Consider the following 21,927-nt stretch of genomic DNA (forward strand, 5'->3'; position numbering starts at 1 on the left):
TAAGAAAAGTCCACATTGATTAAAATGGCCACGATAAATCGAACCGGCGACTTCTATATTGTGTACCAACCATTACATCATGGCAACATCCAGTGATGTCACGTTTATAAGGGTGGGGGGAAATAACAACCAGGGTACTAGTGTTAGTGTGTTTGAGGACGCAAGTTTCAAATACAATTATTTTTTATCTTGTCCTCTTCCCCCCAACTGGGGTTAAAACAATCAACAATTGAGGAAAGGGTTGGTGGGACGTGTGCAGAGATCGCCAGTAATCCCAGGTGGACTCCCGCTCGCTGCACAAACGCCTCCTGTGGAATCCATCCAGCAGTTTGTCGACGGAAACGATGATGGTAGGCGACCATGGTTTTTGGAGATCGTAGCCGGGGCCGGAGCGGCAACAGTGATGAAGGAAGGGGGGGGAGCGAGTGGCGGGGGCAGAACGGAAGGGGAGATGAGCGGTATCATTGGTGACGCGCGAACGCGCCCCAAACCGTTTGCGATGAGTCATGTCCATGGGTGGGGCGGTGCTCGCGTCCACTTCCATGAAGGTGTCCTGCAGACACCTGAGAGTGGGCGCACACATGCACAAGAGAGAAGCCAATGTAACAATCCAGTTTGTCAACCAGGTATCTAGGCCCAGCCTGGATGCCCACGGCAGCCTCAGTGGGCGACGCCTGCCCCAAGTGGGCCACGCAGGCCCCTTAAACTGTGCCACTTGGCCCACTTTCCTATGGGAGCTGCTCGCTTTGATGTTGGCCGACCTTGGAAACGGTCGTGATGTCACGGAGTAAATGCAAAAGAGAGGCAATCGTCAAGTTAGTGCTGATTAAGGTGAAGTTTATGGCAATAAATGTAAAAAAACAGATTCCAGCTGGGTATATGTGTAAGTCATCTCAACCACGTTAATAATAATTGAAAAATAAATATTGTCGCTTTCATCTGGCTGTGGGCAAAAGGGAGGGTGGGAAGTGGTTGGAGTAATGAAAGGATTTGTGGCCATAGAGCCACAAGGCCCTCAATGTTTGAAGAATAATTGTTGCTCGTTATTGCAACGAAGCATAAAAGCGTATTGCGGAAAGTGTCGCGCATGTGTCTGTAGCGCGGTGCCCCCACATGTTCTCATTCACCTCAGCGACCATATCACAGTTCATGGTATTTGAGTGGTTCGTTTTTTTCTATTGCATAATCTTGCTGGTATCCATGAATGAACAAGATGAATCTATGAACGCATATTTGTGCCTTTAGGAATAATAATGGTTTGAGTGTCTTTCCATATGAACAGCGTTGCATAATAATCAATCGTCCTACTGTTAACAACGTGACAAGAATCTGCATTAAGGGTCGCATATGATCAATGACCGAATGCCGTGTTGTGTAACAATTTAAATACGAATTACATATTATAAGGTTAAGGTTTTGATAGAATAGTCTGCATGTTTTAATCTCTCTCTCAACAACAACATCATTGCGTTACGCGTCGGGAATTAACCACAGGTGCCGTTATCGAAGTGAAACAACGCAATCGTGATGTGTACCATGTTAATGCTGTGTTGAAATTCCGAAGTTGAGAGTTCTCATATCCAAAAATTTAAGTTTAGCTAGAAAATAAAATTTATTAAAGCAGAAGAGTTGTGTGTGATTCTTTCCATGATTCTGCATAGAATTGTTCTGCGAATGAGATCTGAATCTCGGTTACCTATCATAAGCACACAAATCACTAATCCAGCACATAATCAATAAGCGTTAAATCGAAGATAATTGTATCCTTATTGAAAATACGGAATTAAATAGCAAGTCGAGTCGACTCTCTCTCATTCACGCTCACAATACCTGCACAACTGCATACGATTAATGGCGTTCCAATTAATAACCAACCTTCGTCACCGAGGCTGGACCTAATTATCATAACGACCTGCATCATCATAACCACGCCCACTTGCATAAATTAATACGATTATCTCTCGAATTAGCATAGTTTATGCACATAATTACACCAATTAATTCAGATAAATTATTTAAATTTCAAATTTAATCAAATTTTCCTTATTTTCATCAAATTTTCATAACCTACATATACAACAACCTTCGAGCACCCATATCTCACAGAGCGGGCCCTAACCTATAACAGCTGGCAGTTCACCAGCATTGCTTCAAGTGAGCTGGAGCGTGCTGATGAATATAAAAACCGGACCAGAGCTTGGTTTATGTACAACCAATACTGCTGAAATGATGCACTCCCAGAAGGAAAGCCGTGTGGCTAATGGGATGTGTACAAATACTTGTATTTTTTAAGTGGAAAGACGGATATGTGAAGGAGGGGAATCATCGTTTGCGTGTTAATTTTGTTAATCATATCCACGATGTAAGCCAATTATTATATTGAAACTTCGCAGAGCTTTCATGAGTAAGAAAGTTGTACCAACAATAATTATTATCGGTTCTATTGCGATCGAGGGCTGCACGTTTCAACGGGCACACATGTGTCATGCTGCGATGGTGACGGTGCTCCCGGTTTTTTAAGACCGGGAGGAAGTGAGGGCTTCACCTTTCTGGCAAATTGCCCGATGATGCTGGATGTAATTACCAGCGAAACGTCGTACTCAAAAATTGTAAATGTTGTGGATTCACTCTTCAACACACCGGTGGGCTGAAGGAGTGATCTATTTCTCTTTTGTCAATGTGACACATTTTTTACTGATTGGCCGTGTCGGGTAGTGGAGGGTTACGACACATGAATAATGCGATCTAACCCAAAAACTTTTATTATGAATAATATTGGTCGTGAAAGCCTACGGCCTTTCTGGCCGTGATTTTTATTTCAGCAGCATTGGTTCAACACGAGCAAACGTCAGAATGGTTTTCAGCTCTGCAAAGCTCATGATGACTTTTTGTGAAGTATTCCACAGTTTTGCATAGAACTAGGACCTGTAACGAACAGAGAGCATCCTTGCCTGCAAATATCTGGCAGTTCACCAGCGTCGGTTTGAGACACTGAATGCTCAAACGAACGCAAATGTGGTAATGATTATTTTGTGTTATCTCCATATATATAAAAGTTGTAAATATGTGTCTGTTCAAAATGTTTAGCGTACTTCCCGACATGCAACAAACTTGAAATTTACCACGTGGGTACTTTCCAGACTCTACACCATGCAAAAGTTATGAAAATACACTTTTTTGTGTGTGGGGGGGGGGGCTCAATAATGCATTTATTTTTGGTACGGCAAGTGAGCTGTGACGTCAAATCTGTCACGTGACCCGCACATGTGGAAGCGTAACGCATTGTCGTGTAGTGGTTAGCGCGCTGCGCTACGAATCCGGCAACCCGAGTTCGATTCCCGCTCACGGCCACTACCAGTGACGATTATTTTAACCGGTCCTGGGCCTCCCCTACGTCGACTCAGCCTCAAAACGAGTAACTGCTGTGGTGTGTTAACATCGCCACTGGGGAGACAAAGGCGGCCGGGCGTGGTGGATCCAAGTCCCAGGAGAAGCTGGGTAGTACAGCTAGTGTATTATATGCGCGAGTACTAAAGCTGGAACGATTCGATTACCAAGTCGATTATAACCGATTCCTTGTGTATGGTCAATTACTCAGACCCCTTTAAAAATGACAGCCATCCCCACATCTTACTTCCTGTGACGCGGCTGATGTGATCAAGTCCCTCCCATCAGGTGGGACAACCACAGCAAGAAAAAACTGCTGAAGTAGGCGAGAGATCTGCCGTGGCACGAGGTTATATAGGCCTCGGCAGTAGGGGGGAGAGAGAAGGGGGGGGGGGGGCAGAAAGTGGACCCCGCAGCAGCACCCGGGTCACTGGAGTAAAGTGGGCCACCACTCATTGATCCGTACATTTAACTCGATGAGTCGATTCGATTCCGTGCCCCGTTGGGTCCTCCCCCCTTTTGTGCTTTTGGGTGTGCTGGGTTTCAACATAATTCCCGATCCATTGTGAATCTTCCCTTCCCCCATTTCAGCACTCCGATCTACATCCGACAGGAGATGATAAACCGCAGGGAGGGGGAGTAAAACCTAATCGCCAGGTAATTGGAAAAGTCGCCCATTGTCTCGCGGATGTGCATGATTGTACGATGGATGGGGCAGAGGAACGTGCTACAGGGACACGCCCTGAGGAATGCAGGCATCGGCCTTTGGATGAAAAACTATTTTTCAGTAATTCAGTGGGCAGTGCTCTCACTGGCAGCTCATTCTCAATTAATGTGGGTGATTCACCACGTGTTTGTGCCACATTTTGTATCTGAGTTGAGTCCATTTTTGTTTCCTTTCCTGTTTCTCTACTCCCTCCTGGTATAGCCGGGTGGGGGTATCGAAGGGGGAATGGGCAGATTGTGTTTAACCTTGAGTTTGTCGTGGCATGGGGTGCTGGTATGATTCCGCTCTTGGCTTCCACACCCTGAAATTCCAATAATTACCTGTCTTTGTGCGCTGTGGTTGCCTCGGATTGGTGTGCCACTCTCTCGCTGGATTGTTACCTTGCCATCCCTGCGTGTAATTATGTTGGTAGTTCGTGGGTGCTTGCTCCTCTCTGAAAAAAATTCCGCAGACTACCTACTGGATCTCCTCTCTGTTTCAAAGAACAAATTTGACCTCAGGTCTTCGCTCATTTACCAGCTTCACATTCCCTATTGCCGTACAAAAACTGGAGGAAGGGCCTTTGCTATTGATGCCCCCAGGGTCTGGAATGCTATTGCCAATAAACTGCAACTTGAATCACTACCTATGAGATCTTCACTCAAAACTGCTCTAGAGGAGTTGTACAACCCTAGCTGCCACTGCTATTCAGTGCCCTAAAATATGGCTCTAGATTTTGGTGTTATAATTTATTTATGTAGTTTCTTGTTAAAAATTCGATCACAGTCCCTATGATCACTGTTACATTGGATTTATGGCTTTTATTTTGGTGATTTCGAAAAGTTTTTTTTGTTTTGGCCATGTTTTTGTTTATTGTAGTACGGAGTTAGACTGATGGCTTTAATCTTAGTTGTCTTGTGGTTGTTGTTATTTGACTTGCATCCCACTGGGATTTTTGCACACAGCGTTGGTGTGCGGTGCTATTTCAGGAATATTTTGATATTTTTTTCCTGTATTTTCTGTTTGCACAGTCACATAATCACTTTAAGATGTTTTCTTGTTCATGTTTTTGTTTGTTGCGGTTGCACCCGATTCAAGAGCTTAATGGCTCACAGGGCTATACCAAATAAATGAACTATGAACTAACTAACTCTATTGTGGGGCTTGGTGTGAGGTGCTGTAGCTGCTCACGTGATTTTTACTTCCCTCTAGATGGCGGGGTGCATTATCTCTCTCCCTGTGTTTTGTCCGAATTATGGCTCCTAATTCTATATAGCCATGCCGCGTGAACCCTATTCTGTATGTGGTGTAAGGAGGCCGTCTCTGGGTCCAAGACCATACCCACAATTTCTGTAATCTCTAGACTCAAGGATTAAAAAAAACAATCTTGAACATTTTGTCACCTTCGTGGTATTGATCAACATCACCTGCGTAATACACTCCTCGTTTACGCACTGGGTCATAAATTTGGCAGCATTAAACCCCTCAGTGTTGAATATTCTCCAAACTTCGTAATCACTGTTAGGCTGAGTTGTTTGAAATAATTCCTAACCTTGTATGGTAGCGACTTTACCCATGGTATAGAATATTCATGTAACCTTCTTTTCAGCACTTGTTTTCTCGTCCAACTTCCTCAGACCTCTGATCATTGCCTCCACTTCGACTGTTGTGATATGAGTGTATGTCTCTGTTCCTATTGTGTGGATCAAAATAGGGGATTCTGACGAGAGCTTTCTCCGTCAATTTAAGAGTCTTACTACTGAATGAGTATTCGGAAAGTTGGTCGTTGTGAGAGGAGTCAGTGTCAGATGAGCTATCACTCAAACTTTTCCGCTGCTTAACATAACTTCTGTAATGTATTTTGCGTCTGTGTTGTGGGTATGAACGTAGAGCGAGACTTCTCTTGGAGGCAATGCGTTTATTACAATAAACGATAACAACACCAATAGCCGTAACACGACTGGTGTCTGTTAAAAACACTGCTGCAGTCAATCACAGTTGGTTTTGAGTGATTACATTGGGGTGGGGGGGGAGGGATGGCAAGTGATGGGTGATGGGAGGAGACCAGGGACGCAACGTGACCGTCCATGTACGAGGATAAGAGTTGCCATCTGTGACGTACACAACCTGGGGACACATCATGGGAAGAAGGATCTCTCAAAACCCGAAGAGGGGAGAACTACATGGAAACGCATTGTCTTGAGCAATGAATTAGCACAAGGGGACGAACAGGGGTTGGAGTCATGTTCTTCGTATGGTCGACGTTTATGTAGAGCAACAACTATATTGGATTGAGGTGGTTGAGCCAGATCATTGTGTAAGAAGTAGAGTTGGTGCATCGCTGTGATGATGCCTCCGAATTTGTGAATTGGAAATTGAGTTTTCATATATTCCATAGTCTATTCAGGCTTGGAGTTAGGGATAGGGCTACAGATTTGCTGCAGAAATATTTTTCAGAGCGTCAGTGTTTGGCACTACATGTAGGGCAGTTCCACATATTAGGCAAACATCACAATTTCAGCATCATCTTAATTTTATATATTTATATGGGATATAATATAGAAGGTAATTATTGCTTTAGAAATGACATTATTCACACAGATGATTTCTATCTGAATCTCTTGGTTGAAATACTTTGCCCAAGGTAAGATAACTGTGCGATTATGGTAATGAGTATTCACGTCCGTCTGAGACCGTGGAACTGCCCTCCAGCACTGCCGCTCACATCAGGGGACATAGGAATGACTATGGTTGCTGGCTTCACCGTGGCCAACTAGTTTATTAATGGGCATCTCCTCCTTGCCATCCTAAATTTCCACCACCATCACCACCTCCACAACCTTGTGCTTGTCGCCCCCAACTCAAGCTCAGTGCAAACCCCTTTGAGGGCTGGCATTACCCAAGGGACACAGAACTCTGCCTCACATTTGGTTTCTAGAAGCTCCGCAACAGCCACACTGTGGATGTAGACAGCCCTTAGCGTTATAAATGTGAGCCACTCGCGTGTCCCAAACACTCAAAAGAATTGAGACGAGGCGATAGTATTAGATACAAATATTTATTATTAAAACGCGACGCCTTGTAAGGAAGGGGAGGTGCTGGTGGGGTTGGGTGGTGCTGGAAGTGTGGGGGGCTGTGAGATGCTCAGAGGGTGTTCGAGGCCTGGGGGGGCAGGTCTTGGGAGGCTTCTTGAATGCCGGGCTCCAGTGAGCAGCCAGAGATGTCCTCTTCCTCCTCAACCGTGACAAGCTGTGGACATACTGACCCATTAGACACTACACACAACTCAGTACTTCTACCAGCTCAACTGGGATTACACACAACAATCAGCACCCCCTACTGGCAGACAAATGCCAATTGCACACCAGGTGCTGAGTCACCTTGTGCCCACAGGGACATCTGTCATTGGGGGTGCCCTTTCACACGTGTTGAGATGAGATGTGATGTAAAGCGCTCTGAGATGCCCCGGTGTACAGAAAGTTGCTAAATCATTCTCATCGTTATCACTGTGTCCAGCAATAATGAAATTGTCTATAGATAGATAATCTGTATTTGTAAACGGGGACCATGACGGCTTAACGTGATGGTTAGACCAGCTCATCATTATCATAATACACTGAATCGTGTGTGCATGAATCTATTATTTACGTTAAACGCAAATTATATACGTGTGTGTGTGTGCGATGCGCGAGTGCTGTACACTCACCTCCACCTCGCTCTGCAGACGCTGCTGCTCCGAGTGTCCACTCTGCTCGTTGTCGCGGTAGGGCGCCAGCTCAGCGTGCAGCTCCGCCACTACACGTTGATACCACTGAATCTCTGCCTGCAGAGATTCCAGTTGCCAGTTCCTGTCAATGAGCTGCGTGGGCCACGGGCAAATGGCGGCAGAGGGACACAGGAAAGCATTTTAACGACTGCGTGAGGTTATTGCAGAACATACAGGTATAATAACACACACACAACCAGGATCTTCATTTATAATTGAGTAATGTAATGAGCTACGAAGCTCTTTTACACAGATGTCCATACACCACCTTTGACCAAATAAACCGAAATGCATCCAATCATCTCAGATCTTGGAAGAAAAGCATGGTTGAACCTCAAGTGCTTGGATGGGCAACCACCATCAATACAAACCAAGATAACACCTATAAAAGCATGATGAAGACCGCTTGTGTTGCAATCGAAACGTCGTGGGTTTTTTATATTATTAAAAAAAAGTACGTGACTTTACCGAAAGAATCAAGAATATGAATTCCTGCAGTCACGAAAGTTTTATGTTAAACATTTTTTAGGAATTAATTAACCCAAAATCTGGATTAAAATAATTGATTAAGATCGCTTCCCAACCAAAAAGAGGGAGGGGATGGAGATGCATGTAGCAAAGGGGAGCAGATGGTCTAGTAGTCGTAGGTACTTCTACTAGAGGTGGGATGGTGGATCGTAACGTGGTACAGTCCCTAAACAGAGAATGCTCAGTAACCTAGTGCGCATCCATTCTGTACAACCATCAGTGTGAAAAATAAGTGTATACATACAGTCCTCGACTTAGGAACACCATACTTACGGAGACCCGACTTACGGATACCCGACTTCCGAATCTGTTTCTATGAAATGTATTCATTTTTGGTTACCATTGACTTTAAAACGCGAACTTGCACTTCCAAACTGAACCACAGAACTATTTTGTTCAGTGCTGCGATCCTCCACGAGATGTCATGAGTCAGCCTCGTGCACGCGCACATGTGCGTATATGTGAAAGTGATTGTGTGGGGAGCGGTAGTGTTGCAGTTCACGCGCTGCGCTACAAACCCACCGACCCAAGTTCAATTCCAACTCACGGCCAACACCAGTGACGATTATCTGAACCATTCCTGGGCCTCCCGTTGGTCAACTCGGCCTCAAATGAGCACCTAGCGCGCTGTATAAACATCACCACTCGGGACACAAATGCAGCTGGGTGTGGTGCTGGCACACAACCCCTCGCATGCCGTGCTGGCTTTCATAGGCTATCGCTAACAGCACGTGCCCCAACAGCCTATTAAAGCTACACGGTGGATCTTTGTGCGGATCGGAAGTGTAGCGGTGAGCACGCTTGTGATTTGAAAGCGGTGAGTGAAAATAAAAAATATTTTTACTACATTTTACGTATTACTTACGATACACTATAATTTTAGTGTTAATGCAAATGTACATGATTTCTTATTTACGAGTTTAACAATGCTTGACTCTTTTGTTGAACCTTAACACATTTTATAACACTGACAATATGGGAATTTAAATATCGCACATTATTGTATTCCGACTTACGAACCGTTCCGACTTATGAATGGGCCTCAGGAACTAAATGCATTCGTAAGTCGAGGACTGCCATATTATTGATACATTTGTCTATTATACTATGTGTATTATTAGTTGTTTATCATGTAAAATTAGTTTACACTTGAAAAATATTCACCATAAATCCGGTATGTGGGGAAAAAATATTGATAGAGTATGTGTAGTGGCATAGCGCTGGCTGCTGGTAAAAAAGGGTAACTGCGGTGTATGGTAGTACCCACGTCAGCAGGCCACGATAGACACGAGAGGGGGACATCTAGGGGTAAGGTCACAGAGGGGGGGCCATCGGGAACCCGCTAGTAGGTTCCAGAGAGGGGGCGTGGCCGTGGCGGAGCGAGGCCACGCTGAGAGTATAAGAAGGGCCCCTGTGAGGGACCTTGTGGCTGTTGCTCGAAGTGGGATCCTCGTCGTGCTGTTCGTATATATAAGATAGTCGTCGTCACCATCTCGTCATCGTCGTTGTCGTCTCGTCGCTGTCGTCTTGTCGCCATCGTCGCTGCCGTCTTCACTCGATATTACGCTGCTAGATAGGTGTTCGCTGTCTCCGTTCAGTGCTGTCAGTGTTAGATGGTTAGTGTTTTGTATAGGCAAGCAACGGTAATAGTGTGTACCCACGTAGGGTGTCTGTATTATCCCAATGGTGCTCGTTAAATAAAAGAAGCGCCTAAAAGTCTTACTGTCTCTGAGTTAGTCACTACACATGTACACATGAAAGTGACTACTGTAGTCAGAGATGCAAACGCTTGGGCGTCATCTGGTGCCTTACTGTCGCCATCCAGCGTAAACTATTTGGGTCTTCATAGTAAAGTTCGTAAATCTCAAGTACGCTATGGCAAGGTACCACAGTACATAACATGCGATTGGCTATCAATGACTTGAGTACATTAATAGTGAAAGTACGTACAACGGGAGGGCGTAAATAATGGTATTACTGTATATATGTGCGTTTGTGCCATGCCGGACTTCATAGGTGCTCGCTAACAGCACTTGTTCACCTTCGCCTCACTCTGCTGGTGCAGCACTTGCAGATCCTGGAGCTGACAGTGAATGCTCTGCAGGTTTTCTTGGCATGGCGCCAGCTCAGCGTGCAGCTCTGCCACCACACGCTGGTAACCCAAAATTCCCACCTGCAGGGATCCCAGGTGCTCATTCTTTTCGATGAGCTGCATTGGCCACGGACAAACGGCAGCAGAAGGACATGGCTAAGCATTTTAACGACTGCGTGCAGTTGTTAAAGAACATACAAATCCAACAAACACATACAGAACCAGTATCTTTATTTTAAATGAACGAATCTGATAAGCTATGAAACTCTTTTTCACAGATGTCCATACACCACACCACCTATGACCAAATGACCCGGAATGCACCCAATATTATAAGATCTTGGAAGAAAAGCAGGGTTGAACTTTGATGGTACTTGGATGGGTGACCACCATCCATACAACCCAAGATAACACCTATAAAAGCCCAGATATATGGATTAATTAACCCAAAAGCTACTTTAAAATGTCCGATTATAATTGCTTCCCAACCAAAAATAGGGAGGGGATGGAGATGCACGTAGCAGAGGGGAGCAGATGTTCTAGTAGTAGTAGGTACTTTTACTAGAGGTGGGATGGTGGATTGTAATGTGGTACAGTCCCTAAACAGAGGATGCTCAGTAACCCAGTGCGCATATACACATCTGTGTGAAAAATAAGTGTATATATAGGCAGTCCTCAACTTACAAACACCTGCACTTACGAACCTGCTTCCATCAAATATATATTTCATAACATTGACTTTAAACGCGAACTCGCACTTGAAAATTGAACCGCGTCACTATTTTGTTCAGTGGAGCAATCCTCCGCGACATGTAATAATTCAGGATGGCGCTTGGAGCAAGTGTTTGCCTATAAGTGTGTGTGTGTGTGCACGCGCACGTGTCTATGTGTATGAAAGTGAATGTGTGGGGAGCGGTAGTGTAGCGATTAGCCTTCGAAAGCGGCGACCCGAGTTCGATTCCCGTTCATGGCCAACACCAGTGACGATTATGTGAACCGGTCCTGGGCGTCCCCTAGATCGACCCAGCCTCAAATGAGTACCTGGTGCGATGTGTAAACACCACCACTGGAGAGACAAAGGCAGCGAGGCATGGTGCTGGCCAATCACCCCCTTGTGTGCCATGCCGGCCTTCATAGGTGCTGCTCACTAACAGTACTTTCCCCAACAGTCTATTAAGGCTATACGGGGAGTCTTTGTCTGCGACGTGCGAATGCAGTGTACTCACCTCCGCCTCGCTCTGCTGGCGCAGCATGTCCAAATGCTGCAGCTGTGAGCGTCCGATCTGTGCGTTTTCGCGGTACTGCTCCAGCTCTGTGTGCAGCTCGGCCAGCATACGCTGATACCAAAGAATCCCCGCATGCAGGGATCCTAGCTCCTGGCTCCTCTCGAACAGCTGCTTGGGCCACAGGCAGAGGGACAGAGAAAAGCATTTTAACGACTGTGTGCGGTTATTGTAGAACATACAGATGCAACAACAGACACATTTAGAACCAGAATCTTTATTCATATTGGAGGAGTCTGATGAGCTGTGAAAATATTTTTCACAGATGTCCATACCCCATGTTTGACCAAATCACCCAGGATGCACCCAATCTTGTCAGACCATCATGCACACAACCCATGATTACGCCTATAAAAGCCCACATATATGGATTAAGTAACCCAAAATCTGCAGTAAAAGGTCAGATTAAAATCGCTTCCCAAACCAGGACAGGGAGGGCATGGACATGCACGTAGCAGAGGGGAGCAGATGGTCAGACCCTACACAGCCTGACGACTCAAGTGCTGTGTCACGGTCAGACCTGGGCCGTTCCGGGGCCAGGAGAGCCTGGGTTCTCAGCGGCCGTGGGAACGAGGCTGGGAGCATTACCTGACGCAGAGTGTCCTCATTCTCAGCTTGGGACGTGGTCAGCTGATCCTGCAGTGCCGACAGTCCCTGTTGGGGGGTGGAGAGCTCCGGCTGGGCACTGGCGCGCTCCGCCTCACTCGCTGCGAGCTCCTCCTTGCTCGCCTTGAGCTCCTCCTTCAGCCGAGTGATTGTGTCCTCGTCCTCCTGAGCCTTAATACAGGCAACGTTCGTTTTACCATCGTAATCATCACCATCATCATCATGAATAGCCATGATCCGTCCACCGCTGAATGTGTTTTTGTGATACTGCTGGATGAAAGTTTCCCTGAGCCATACCGGTCATGGGAATTAATTGATCATACTTCATCACACTGGTCAGCACGAAGTGGTACACCCAAGACTGGGTCAGATTTCACTGGCCACCAATGCTAGCCATGGTTGGTAATCAAACTCGGACAGCTTGGTTCAGAGTGCAGAAGGCTCATCACAGTAAATTAATACGTTGTATATCATCATAAATATTTCGCCGCACAAGGGTCTCCTCCTCTTGTGAACGCTGCCACAAATGTCTTAAAACTCAAACTTTCATTATCTTTATTTTACCAGCTAAGGCCTACTGAACTATATAGCTCTTTTTCAGAAGCGACCTGCCCACAAATGAAAGTTCAACGAAATGGCTTATCATGTGGAAATGTATTGCAGCTATAGAATCTAAACGCACGTTTCTAAATGTGGAGGAAGAACCGGAGGACCCGGAAAAAATCCACGTGACCACAGGGAGAACATGCAAACTCCAAATATACAGGTGTCGGGGTTGGGATCAAACCCACAACCTCCTGCATACAGGCGAGGTAGTTAACATCTCGCCACCGTGGCGCCCCTCTTCAGTGCCAATCGCGGCTTCACCACGCGTGCCCTTGCGAGCCGATACCTTCTTGGAGTTGCGCTCGAACTGCTTAAAAGCATCGGTGAGGGTGAGCCGGACCTCCTCCAGCCCTGTCGCCAGCTCGCAGGCCTCTTTCCGGTGCGCGTCCTGCTGCTGCGCCTTCTCCATCCCAAGTGCCTGGACGTGCCCCTCCGACTCCTTCAGCTACAGGCACGCACACGTTCCACAATGTTGGATTCATGTCTGGGGAAGTATACTGAATATGGTGTGCAGAATGTGGAAATATTTTCTGGGTTGGAAAAGACCCAGCTGTAATTAAGCCTGGCTTGCAAACAGATAAATAATTACCACTTAAGTCATTTAAACTCTGTGGTGTGCATATAGCTGTGTGTCTGCAAGCCTATATTGTTTCTCTAACAAATGCAAGCCAATCACATTTTAGAAAAAGTCCTGTAAACTGCAGCTGACTTTATAATTAAATTGTATTTATTCTAACTGAAAGTATTAAAATGTGAGAAAATACATTCGCAACTCTGAATTATGACAAATTATGAGAGGGAGTGAATTAGTTAAAGGCCTAGTCAGGGATTGCCTTGTCTAGTGTAATTACCTCATCCAACATTCACCTATCTGCAGACAAAATTAAGAGCCATGAGGGGAGGACCGATCCTGTGGTCACAATTATAACAACACAAGCGGCCTTCATCAGGTTGTTGTGGCCGAAACGTCGTGAGAATATTATTGTGTTATTTTATTTTATCAATTTATTATTGTATTCTCATTCTACGTGACTTTACCGAAAGAACCAAAGAAGATGAATCATTGCAGTCACGAAAGCTTTAAATCGAAATGAAACTTGAATTTGGAGCTTTCGTGACTGCAGGAATTATTCTTTGTTTTTTTATTATTAATTTTATTATTTCTTATTTCTACGTGACTTTACCTAAAAAAACATTCTCTAATATGCGATGGTGCACTGCTCAGAATCAGAATCAGAAAGGGTTTTATTCGCCATGTAAGTTCACACCGACACGGAATTTACTTTGGCAGGATGGTGCATACATTCAACATATAGGAATCTAAAATCTTAAATAAGTTTTAAACAAGTCTTACTATAATAAGGGTTAAAAGTCTAACACTAAGGGGCTGAAGTATATAAAATTAAATAAATATCGAATATAAAATAGCTTTAAGATATAATTAAAAAATACAAATAGGGAAACATAGTTAATATCAGCAACGTGTCGTTATGTAGATCAAATCTTCATCAGGCGATGAAGACAGGCCTCATGCACACACATGGAGGTGGGGGGGCTGCCGCATAAGGCTCTGGTTACCTGGTGCTGCAGCCCGGCGATCTGGCCGTGCATGCACTCCATCTCAGCATCCGTGTGCTGAAGTGTGTGCTGCAGCTGCACCACCTCCTGTGCCCTCGCGGCCTCCTCTGCCCTGGAGACTCCCAGCTCGGCCTTGAGAAAGTCCGTCTGTTGCTCCAGAGAATTGCCTGTCGGAAGGGACACAAAACCATGGCGATGAAGACAGTACAGCCACCAGTGGCAGCAGACAGAGAAGGAGCAGTAGCTCAGGAGGAAGAGTACCAGCAGCGGGAGTAGTAGCAGACAGAATAGGTCTGAGGTCCCTCAGACCTATTCACCAGCTTGCATGCAAACACAGGGTCCAGAATAATAATATAAGCACAGGAAGGGCCTAGTGAGAGAGCAGTTAGTAAACCCAGTGCAGTCCTATGTTAGACAGCGGAAGTGGTCCACGTGGGAAATGAAGTAAAAACGAGGAATTACTCGTTTTAACTCGTAAAAAGAAGTTATTGGTGCACAGTGCTCGACAAAAATTAGTGTTCAATGGGTCCGTGGATTCAGAAAGATTTTGGAGCACAGGCCCCTACCCACCGGTCTCCTCGCAGCAAGCGTTAGCCTCCTGCAGTCGTTGCTGCAGCTCCAGTACTTCATGCCGCAGGTTGTCCACCTCGGTCTGCTGCACCTCTTGGTTGGTAAAGAGGTCGCGCATGTTCGCTCTCAGCTCCGCGGCCTCGGTGCCCAGCCGCTCGGTTTCAGTCCCGCGCTCTCGCGCCTCTTCCCGCGCCGCCACCAGGTCTGCCTCTGAGCGCCGCAGCAGCTCGTCACGCTCCTTCAGCGCCTGCGGGCGGAGACGGGCAGCATCTAAATTACACGTAATTACAACATGTAACTTGAATATATTAATAAATTGTTTAGCATTCATCCAAAATATTGAGAAAATAAGTGGGCTTGGGCAGGACACATTGCTGTTGCAAGAAGGGGGGTGGCTGTTGCGAGAGTGGAGGCCTCACCTTCTGGAGGACCGTGATGTGCACAACGTGAGCGTCGTACTCTGAATCGTCGTGCATATGTGATGCACGATATTCGGCCAGCTCTATGTATGCCAGATGCAGAGTCGCATCGTGCTCACGCCTCAGCTGCTCCTCGCGCTCGCCCCACCGCACTGCCTCCAACTCCACCTGCAGGCTGTTGATGGCCTGCGAGTGTGCCATTAGCTGCTCACGGGCAGAAGGGCACAGTGTCACAGGCACGTGCATGCATAGGTGGGCAGCCCTTCATCACAGACACATGCAGCGTGCAGATGAGGACAGGTACAGACATACAGACACACGGAGCATGTAGTTGTACAGAGAGATAAGAGACTATAGACATGGGCAGGAGGCACAAGAAAATAAATTACAGATGCAGAGACATACACACAAAGACACAAGCAAGTCATACAAATTTGGACACATTATGGAAAGACAGTGCATGTGGAGAGAGATGTACATAGCCAAAGGCAGAACATGCAGAGGGAGACAAGATAAGAATGCGGAGACACGGGCATTGAGTACAGAGACGCACATACAGGCGCCTCGCATGCAGACGGACGCACACGTGCAGTGGATGCTTTTCAAGATGAAAATAAGAAATTGAGATTCTATTGTAAACAAATCAAGAACTACAAAAATATGCAAGGTAAACACCTGTGGTCTTATTGAACATACCACAATCACGTTTAAAATATTTAGAATGATAATAGAAAGTCAAAAAATAGAACCATGATACATTGTATACATCAATAAACGATTGGTAAGCGTGCATACAACATGGCAACGTTCTTCATCATAAGATAATGAAGAAACTCGTTGCACCCAAATGTTCATCTTCAAAATGAGTCAATATTCAAAACAAATAACTCACAACGCCTCCTCACACCATGTCGGTCATGAGAATGTGTTTGACTATACTTCCCCATGCTGGTCAGCACCGTACAGATGTATTAATCAATAAAACATAATACATGCACATTATGTGGGGAGATGCTATGATACAAAAATTTAGTTTGATCTGCTTTTATCTTTCATTTTCAACATTATTGGGAATAAAACCATGGACCACTCGCTACAGTGAATTTAGCAAAATTTATTACGGAACAAAAATATAATTCGATGGGTTTTTTGTGCACTCATTTGCAACTAGGCTGAGACCACTATGCTTGAGAATCCGGTTTAATCACTGTGGTTGGGCAGCTGTAATCCACATTCAATCCTGGCATCTCAGCCATGCTGGCACAGCATGTCTGACCCCTGGGGCACCTAGCTACCTCCCAGAATGCACTCATTTAATGTGCCATTTCCTTGACGTTCAGATCGTAACTCTGAATAAAAACTCAACGCATGAATCAATAATGATGCACTTAATAGGGCAGAGCTTCTAAAAGGTGATGTTTCAGGCAATGGGCCTTCATCACATCAGAGAAGTCAAAGCAATATCCATTGCAGCGTTATTGACGAATATGTTGAGGTTTTGTTATCTCTGCTTGTGTGCCACGCAGCTTCACAACGTGAACACATTATTTGGGTCTTTCGGTAAGGCCATGTAGATACAAAAATAATAACAATATCACGACGTTTCGATGGCAACACAAGCAATCGTCATCAAGTGAAGGATATGGCAGGAGAGCTGCCGAGGCAGGAAAAAATATATGGCGGGAGCGCTGCTAAGGTAGGGAGTTAAAAAGGTTTGAGATGGGTGTAGCTCAAGGGTCAGTGGGCAGGGCTTGATGAAATTTGCATGTAAATGTAAGATCGGCGAAATCTTGACAAACGAAGTTTCACTTTAGCCGTGCTCCGTGTAACAAGGGGACAGGGGGGTTGGTGGTGGCCACAGTACCTCCTCAGCATGGTTTTTCTTGAGTTGGTGCAGCATCTCGTGGAGACTCTTCTCTGTCTGGCTCAGTGCGCCACGCAGGGTGGCGAACTGCGCTCTTGCCCTGCTCAGATTGTCCCGCAGGGTCGACACCTCCCGGGACAGGTGGTGCATTTCCTTTTCCGGCATTTCCAACTGCGACGGGAGCAAGGGCACATGGCACGGGCACGTTAGCTCCTCCCAGCGTAAATCCTGCCTTCAATCGCATCGTGACATGCCATTCGCCATCGGATGGTGGAGACAACACCATGGCACATGGCAAGTGAGGTGCCTAATACACAGGTAGACACACATAGGACAGATGGGCTGACACCCACACACCCAAGCAAAGGCAACACCACGATTCCCCGCACAGCCTAAACAGAGTGGTAGAATGCGCAGCAGTGCTGGCCCAGGAAACGCACCCACACCATCTTCATTTACATTCGCTCAGCCAATGAGAGTGACAAACGCTCCAAGACAACCAGCATTCATGGCCATGAGTACTTAAAAAAAATCAATAATTTCGTCAATGTTAATACAATATTTGAACCTTATGGGGTCCCATAAGCCCCCGGCTCTCGCATAAACTGCGTTGCGACGTCATTTTGTCTGTTGAAGGCGAATGAAACGGCAATCTATTCCTCTCGACGAGCTCTACACGATGCGCTAATCAAAGTTTCAAAGTTTGGTTTCTTCTGCGCATTCGTCCTCGCTGCGCTTGGACGGCATGACAACAGAATGATCCGCGCCAGGTAGGTCGCGTCGTTTATGTGCGCGGTGTGACGGAGTCACCAAAAATTTATTCATTACGATTTTGACTTACGTTTATTCGGGACCTCGGGGTCCCGCCATAAGGTTAATTTGTTGTTCAGTTTTATCACAGTACGCTCTGAGCCACACAGCGCTCGCCAATTTTTAAAAGACAAACTCGTCCGCCGATGTGTTTGCTCCTCCTTGGTCTCTCTGCCTTAGCCCCAAAATGTCTGGGAATGTCAACATGCCAGTGATAAGGCCGGTCGAGGTGAGTGAGCATATGGCGGTTACACTGGTGAGTACAGTACATAATACTTCCTGATGCTATTAAAAAAATAAATTCGTTTTGATGGAATGTTTACCATCTCTTTTATTACTCTTATAAAATAGCGCTGATACTCCAATGAAGCCCTCATTTATTGTTCATAAGAGATAATGCTGTCGAGAAGTCATCCCCATATATAATGGTATAACCCTTTTCGCGCTGATTTCCTGAATGCTCACTTCTCCACATAGGCATCTTGAGCGCTAAGCGAGACTGCCTGTATTCATTTCAGCCTAAGTCGACATAGGGGAGTCCCAACACTGGCTCAGATATCCCTCGCCACTGGTGTTAGCAGGTATTTGTGGTTCATGCGGACTTGCTGCCTTGTAAAAGGTGTCAATCTGGTGTTGGGGCAAAGCTTTTTTTTATCATTCCATACACGTTTGCATTTTAGCTGGTAAGTGGCAGAGTGGTGGCCTCCACTCCAGCCTAGATTTGTGTCTGTCCCCTACCTCTCTTACCGAGTACAACTCCTCTGACATCAAAACACAAGGGGCCGTCCATAAATGACGTCACGCGATTTTGGACCCATCCCCCTTTGTCACACGGTGTCACAAAAAGTCAGACCCCCAAAAAAAAACATGCTTCAAATCGCTTTAGTTCACAGTTCCATTTATTTGGTATAGCCCTGTGAGCCATTCAGCTCTTGAATCGGGTGCACCCGCAACAAACAAAAACATGAACAAGAAAACATTTTAAACTATTGTCATTGTAGTGCGTATTAATGTGGTGCTGCACTCTGATGTTGTAGAACATTTTTTAAAAAGTCTATTTAATTAAGTGGAACGTGTTGTCTATTTTTATTTAAAATTGCGCATTTTGATGTGACATCACATTTCTCAACCCCCCCCCCCCCGTCACACATCGTCACAAATGTCTGCCCCCCCCCCCCAAGTGCGTGACGTCATTTATGGACGGCCCCCAAGAGGTGGCACTACGCACCTACACTGTTGACACATTCATTGTCTCATGTGTTGCTTTCTCAACTGTGGTCTGTTGAAGAATATCATGTATATTCTTGCCGACGCAGATAAAGAAACACAGGTGCTCAGATCGCTGGCTTTGCCCGAATTACAGGCCACCACGCAGCGATAAGGAGCCCGCAGCGCTGGCGTAATCAAATGCAGCGATGACGTCATCATATGCAGCGATTACGCCATCGACTACAGCGATGACGACATCGATTAGTGATGACGTCATCAATTACAGTGACGACGTCAATTTCAGTGAAGACGGCATCGAATACAGTGATGACGTCATCAATGGCAGTGATTACGTCACTGGCTTTACCCAAAAAGGGCGGAGCCAATGGCTCGGGCCTTATTGCGTCACCAAACGTCACGTGACCCCCAGGCACAGCTGCTGGGAAATGGCAGTTGACACGAGATGCTATCACCTTGGCAACGCAAACAAGGACCAACTGCCCAGAGAAAGCTTTCTCCGACTAAAATCCTTGATGAAACTCTCAATCTGTGATCTTAAACTATGAACCTCGTTACCCACGCATCAAGCGCTCAATTTAAAGTAAAATTTAAATATTTTAAAAAATAATATTTTTTCTCGATGTGATCACAGTACTATATTTGTTACTTCGTATAACTCCAACGCAAGAGGTGGCGCCACTCACCTCCACTGTTGACGAATTTGGAGTCTCCAGCGTCGCTTGCATCTGCTGCCGTCTCTTGAAGAACTTCATGGCTCCTGTTGGGGGCGCAAGAGACAAACGCAGCCGCTCAGCTCGCTCGCCCTGCCGGAGTGACGTAACGCCATTGGGGTCGGAGGTGAGAGCGCAGGAAGTTACGCAATTGGCCCCGCCTACCATGGGCGGAGCCAGATCACGTGCCCCCAGGCACCCTATGGGGGCAGAGGAAGCTGCCTCCGTATCAGCCAGGGCTCAAAGTTCTCGACGCGGCTTTTGCGTCTGCGATTTGAAACTCGGAACCTCTTCACCCACGTGTCGAGAGTTCAATGTTTGAATGCAATTTAATCGAGGCCACTGTCTTGGTATGGTCCTTTGACTGTTGGTGTTTTGCCATCTTGCCCAAGCTTGGATTTGATGTTGACAAATCTACAATAAGGTATGAGCTTGCACAGTTTGATTTTACATGACATTTATTCGTGACTTGACTACATTTTCTCAATCCTTACTCGAGTATCTTTAATTGCATTTTGTTGTTGATGCAACTGGCTAACCCGACCCTTCTGGACGTGTGTGAAAGAGAACGTCAAAACTCATGTAAAATACAGATTCTGATTTATCTACACGCACACGCAGAAGGCAAACGCGGGTACCTGGCCTCTATGCAGCAGACACGAGTAATTTATTATCTTTCAGGATGTTATTTAGAACTTTATTGAATGTTATGTCACCAACCAAACATCGAGCATAGCAACAAATATCATGCAACTCTCCGGAGACGGACACCTCCCTTACCGACCTCACCTCATCCTCCTCACCCCTAACCCCTCACCTCGCCCTCCTCACCCCTCGTTCTCCTCACCCCTCGTTCTCCTCACCCCTCGTTCTCCTCACCCCTCGTTCTCCTCACCTCGTTCTCCTCACCCCTCGCCTCGTCCTCACCCCCGTTCTACTCACCTCGTCCTCACCGCTCGCCTCATCCTCACCGCTCGCCTCATCCTCACCCCTCGACTCATCCTCACCCCTCGACTCATCCTCACCCCTCGACTCATCCTCACCCCTCGACTCATCCTCACCCCTCGACTCATCCTCACCCCTCACCTCGTCCACCTCACCCGTCGTCCTCAACCCTCACCTCGTTCTCACCCCTCGCCTCTCGTTCTACTCACCCCGTCGTTACCCCTCACCTCGTTCTCACCTCATCCTCACACGGCTACCTGCACTCTATGTAGTAGACGTGAATAATTGACTATAATTCAGATTGTTATTAACTTTATTACATGTTTTGTCACGAATCAAACATCACCTCCTCACCCTTCACCTCGTCCTCACCCCGTCCTCGCATCTCGCCTCGTCCTCCTCACCCCGTTCTCCTTCACCCCTCGTTCTCACCCCTCACCTCGTCCTCCTCACCCCTCACCTCGTTCTTCTCATCCCTCAGCTCGTATTCCTCACCCCTCACCTCGCCCTCACTTGGTCCTCACCCCTCACCTCGTCCTCACCTCGTCCTCACCCCTTGCCTCGTCATCTTTACCCCTTAGCTCATCCTCCTCACCCTCACCTCGTCCTTCTCTAACCCCTCGCTCTCCTCACCTCGTCCTCCTCACCCATCGCCTCGTCCTCCTCAACCCTCGTTCTCACCCCTCGCCTCCTCCTCACCCCTCGCCTCGTCCTCCTCACCCCTCGTCCTCCTCACCCCTCACCTCGTCCTTCTCATCCCTCAGCTCGTATTCCTCACCCCTCACCTCGCCCTCCTCACCCCTCACCTCGTCCTCGCCTCGTCATCT

The 21,927-nt window shown here is 46.5% G+C and overlaps 1 protein-coding gene across 1 annotated transcript; it reads right to left on the reverse strand.

Moving 5' to 3' along the window:
• Positions 1-14,818: 14,818 nt before the first annotated feature.
• On the reverse strand, positions 14,819-20,387 carry LOC142923201 (uncharacterized). Its single transcript, XM_076064121.1, has 3 exons — positions 20,129-20,387; positions 17,406-17,576; positions 14,819-15,745 (listed from the first exon to the last, which is right to left on the reverse strand). The coding sequence occupies exons 1-3, from the start codon at positions 20,321-20,323 to the stop codon at positions 15,443-15,445; spliced, it is 669 nt and encodes a 222-aa protein (XP_075920236.1). The 5' UTR covers positions 20,324-20,387; the 3' UTR covers positions 14,819-15,442.
• Between the last annotated feature and the right edge of the window lie 1,540 nt (positions 20,388-21,927).

The sequence above is a fragment of the Petromyzon marinus genome, unplaced genomic scaffold (assembly GCF_048934315.1).
Source record: "Petromyzon marinus isolate PM22_M1 ecotype Great Lakes invasive population unplaced genomic scaffold, UKy_Petmar_22M1.pri1.0 PM_Scaffold_33, whole genome shotgun sequence".
NCBI classification, from domain to species: domain Eukaryota; kingdom Metazoa; phylum Chordata; class Hyperoartia; order Petromyzontiformes; family Petromyzontidae; genus Petromyzon; species Petromyzon marinus.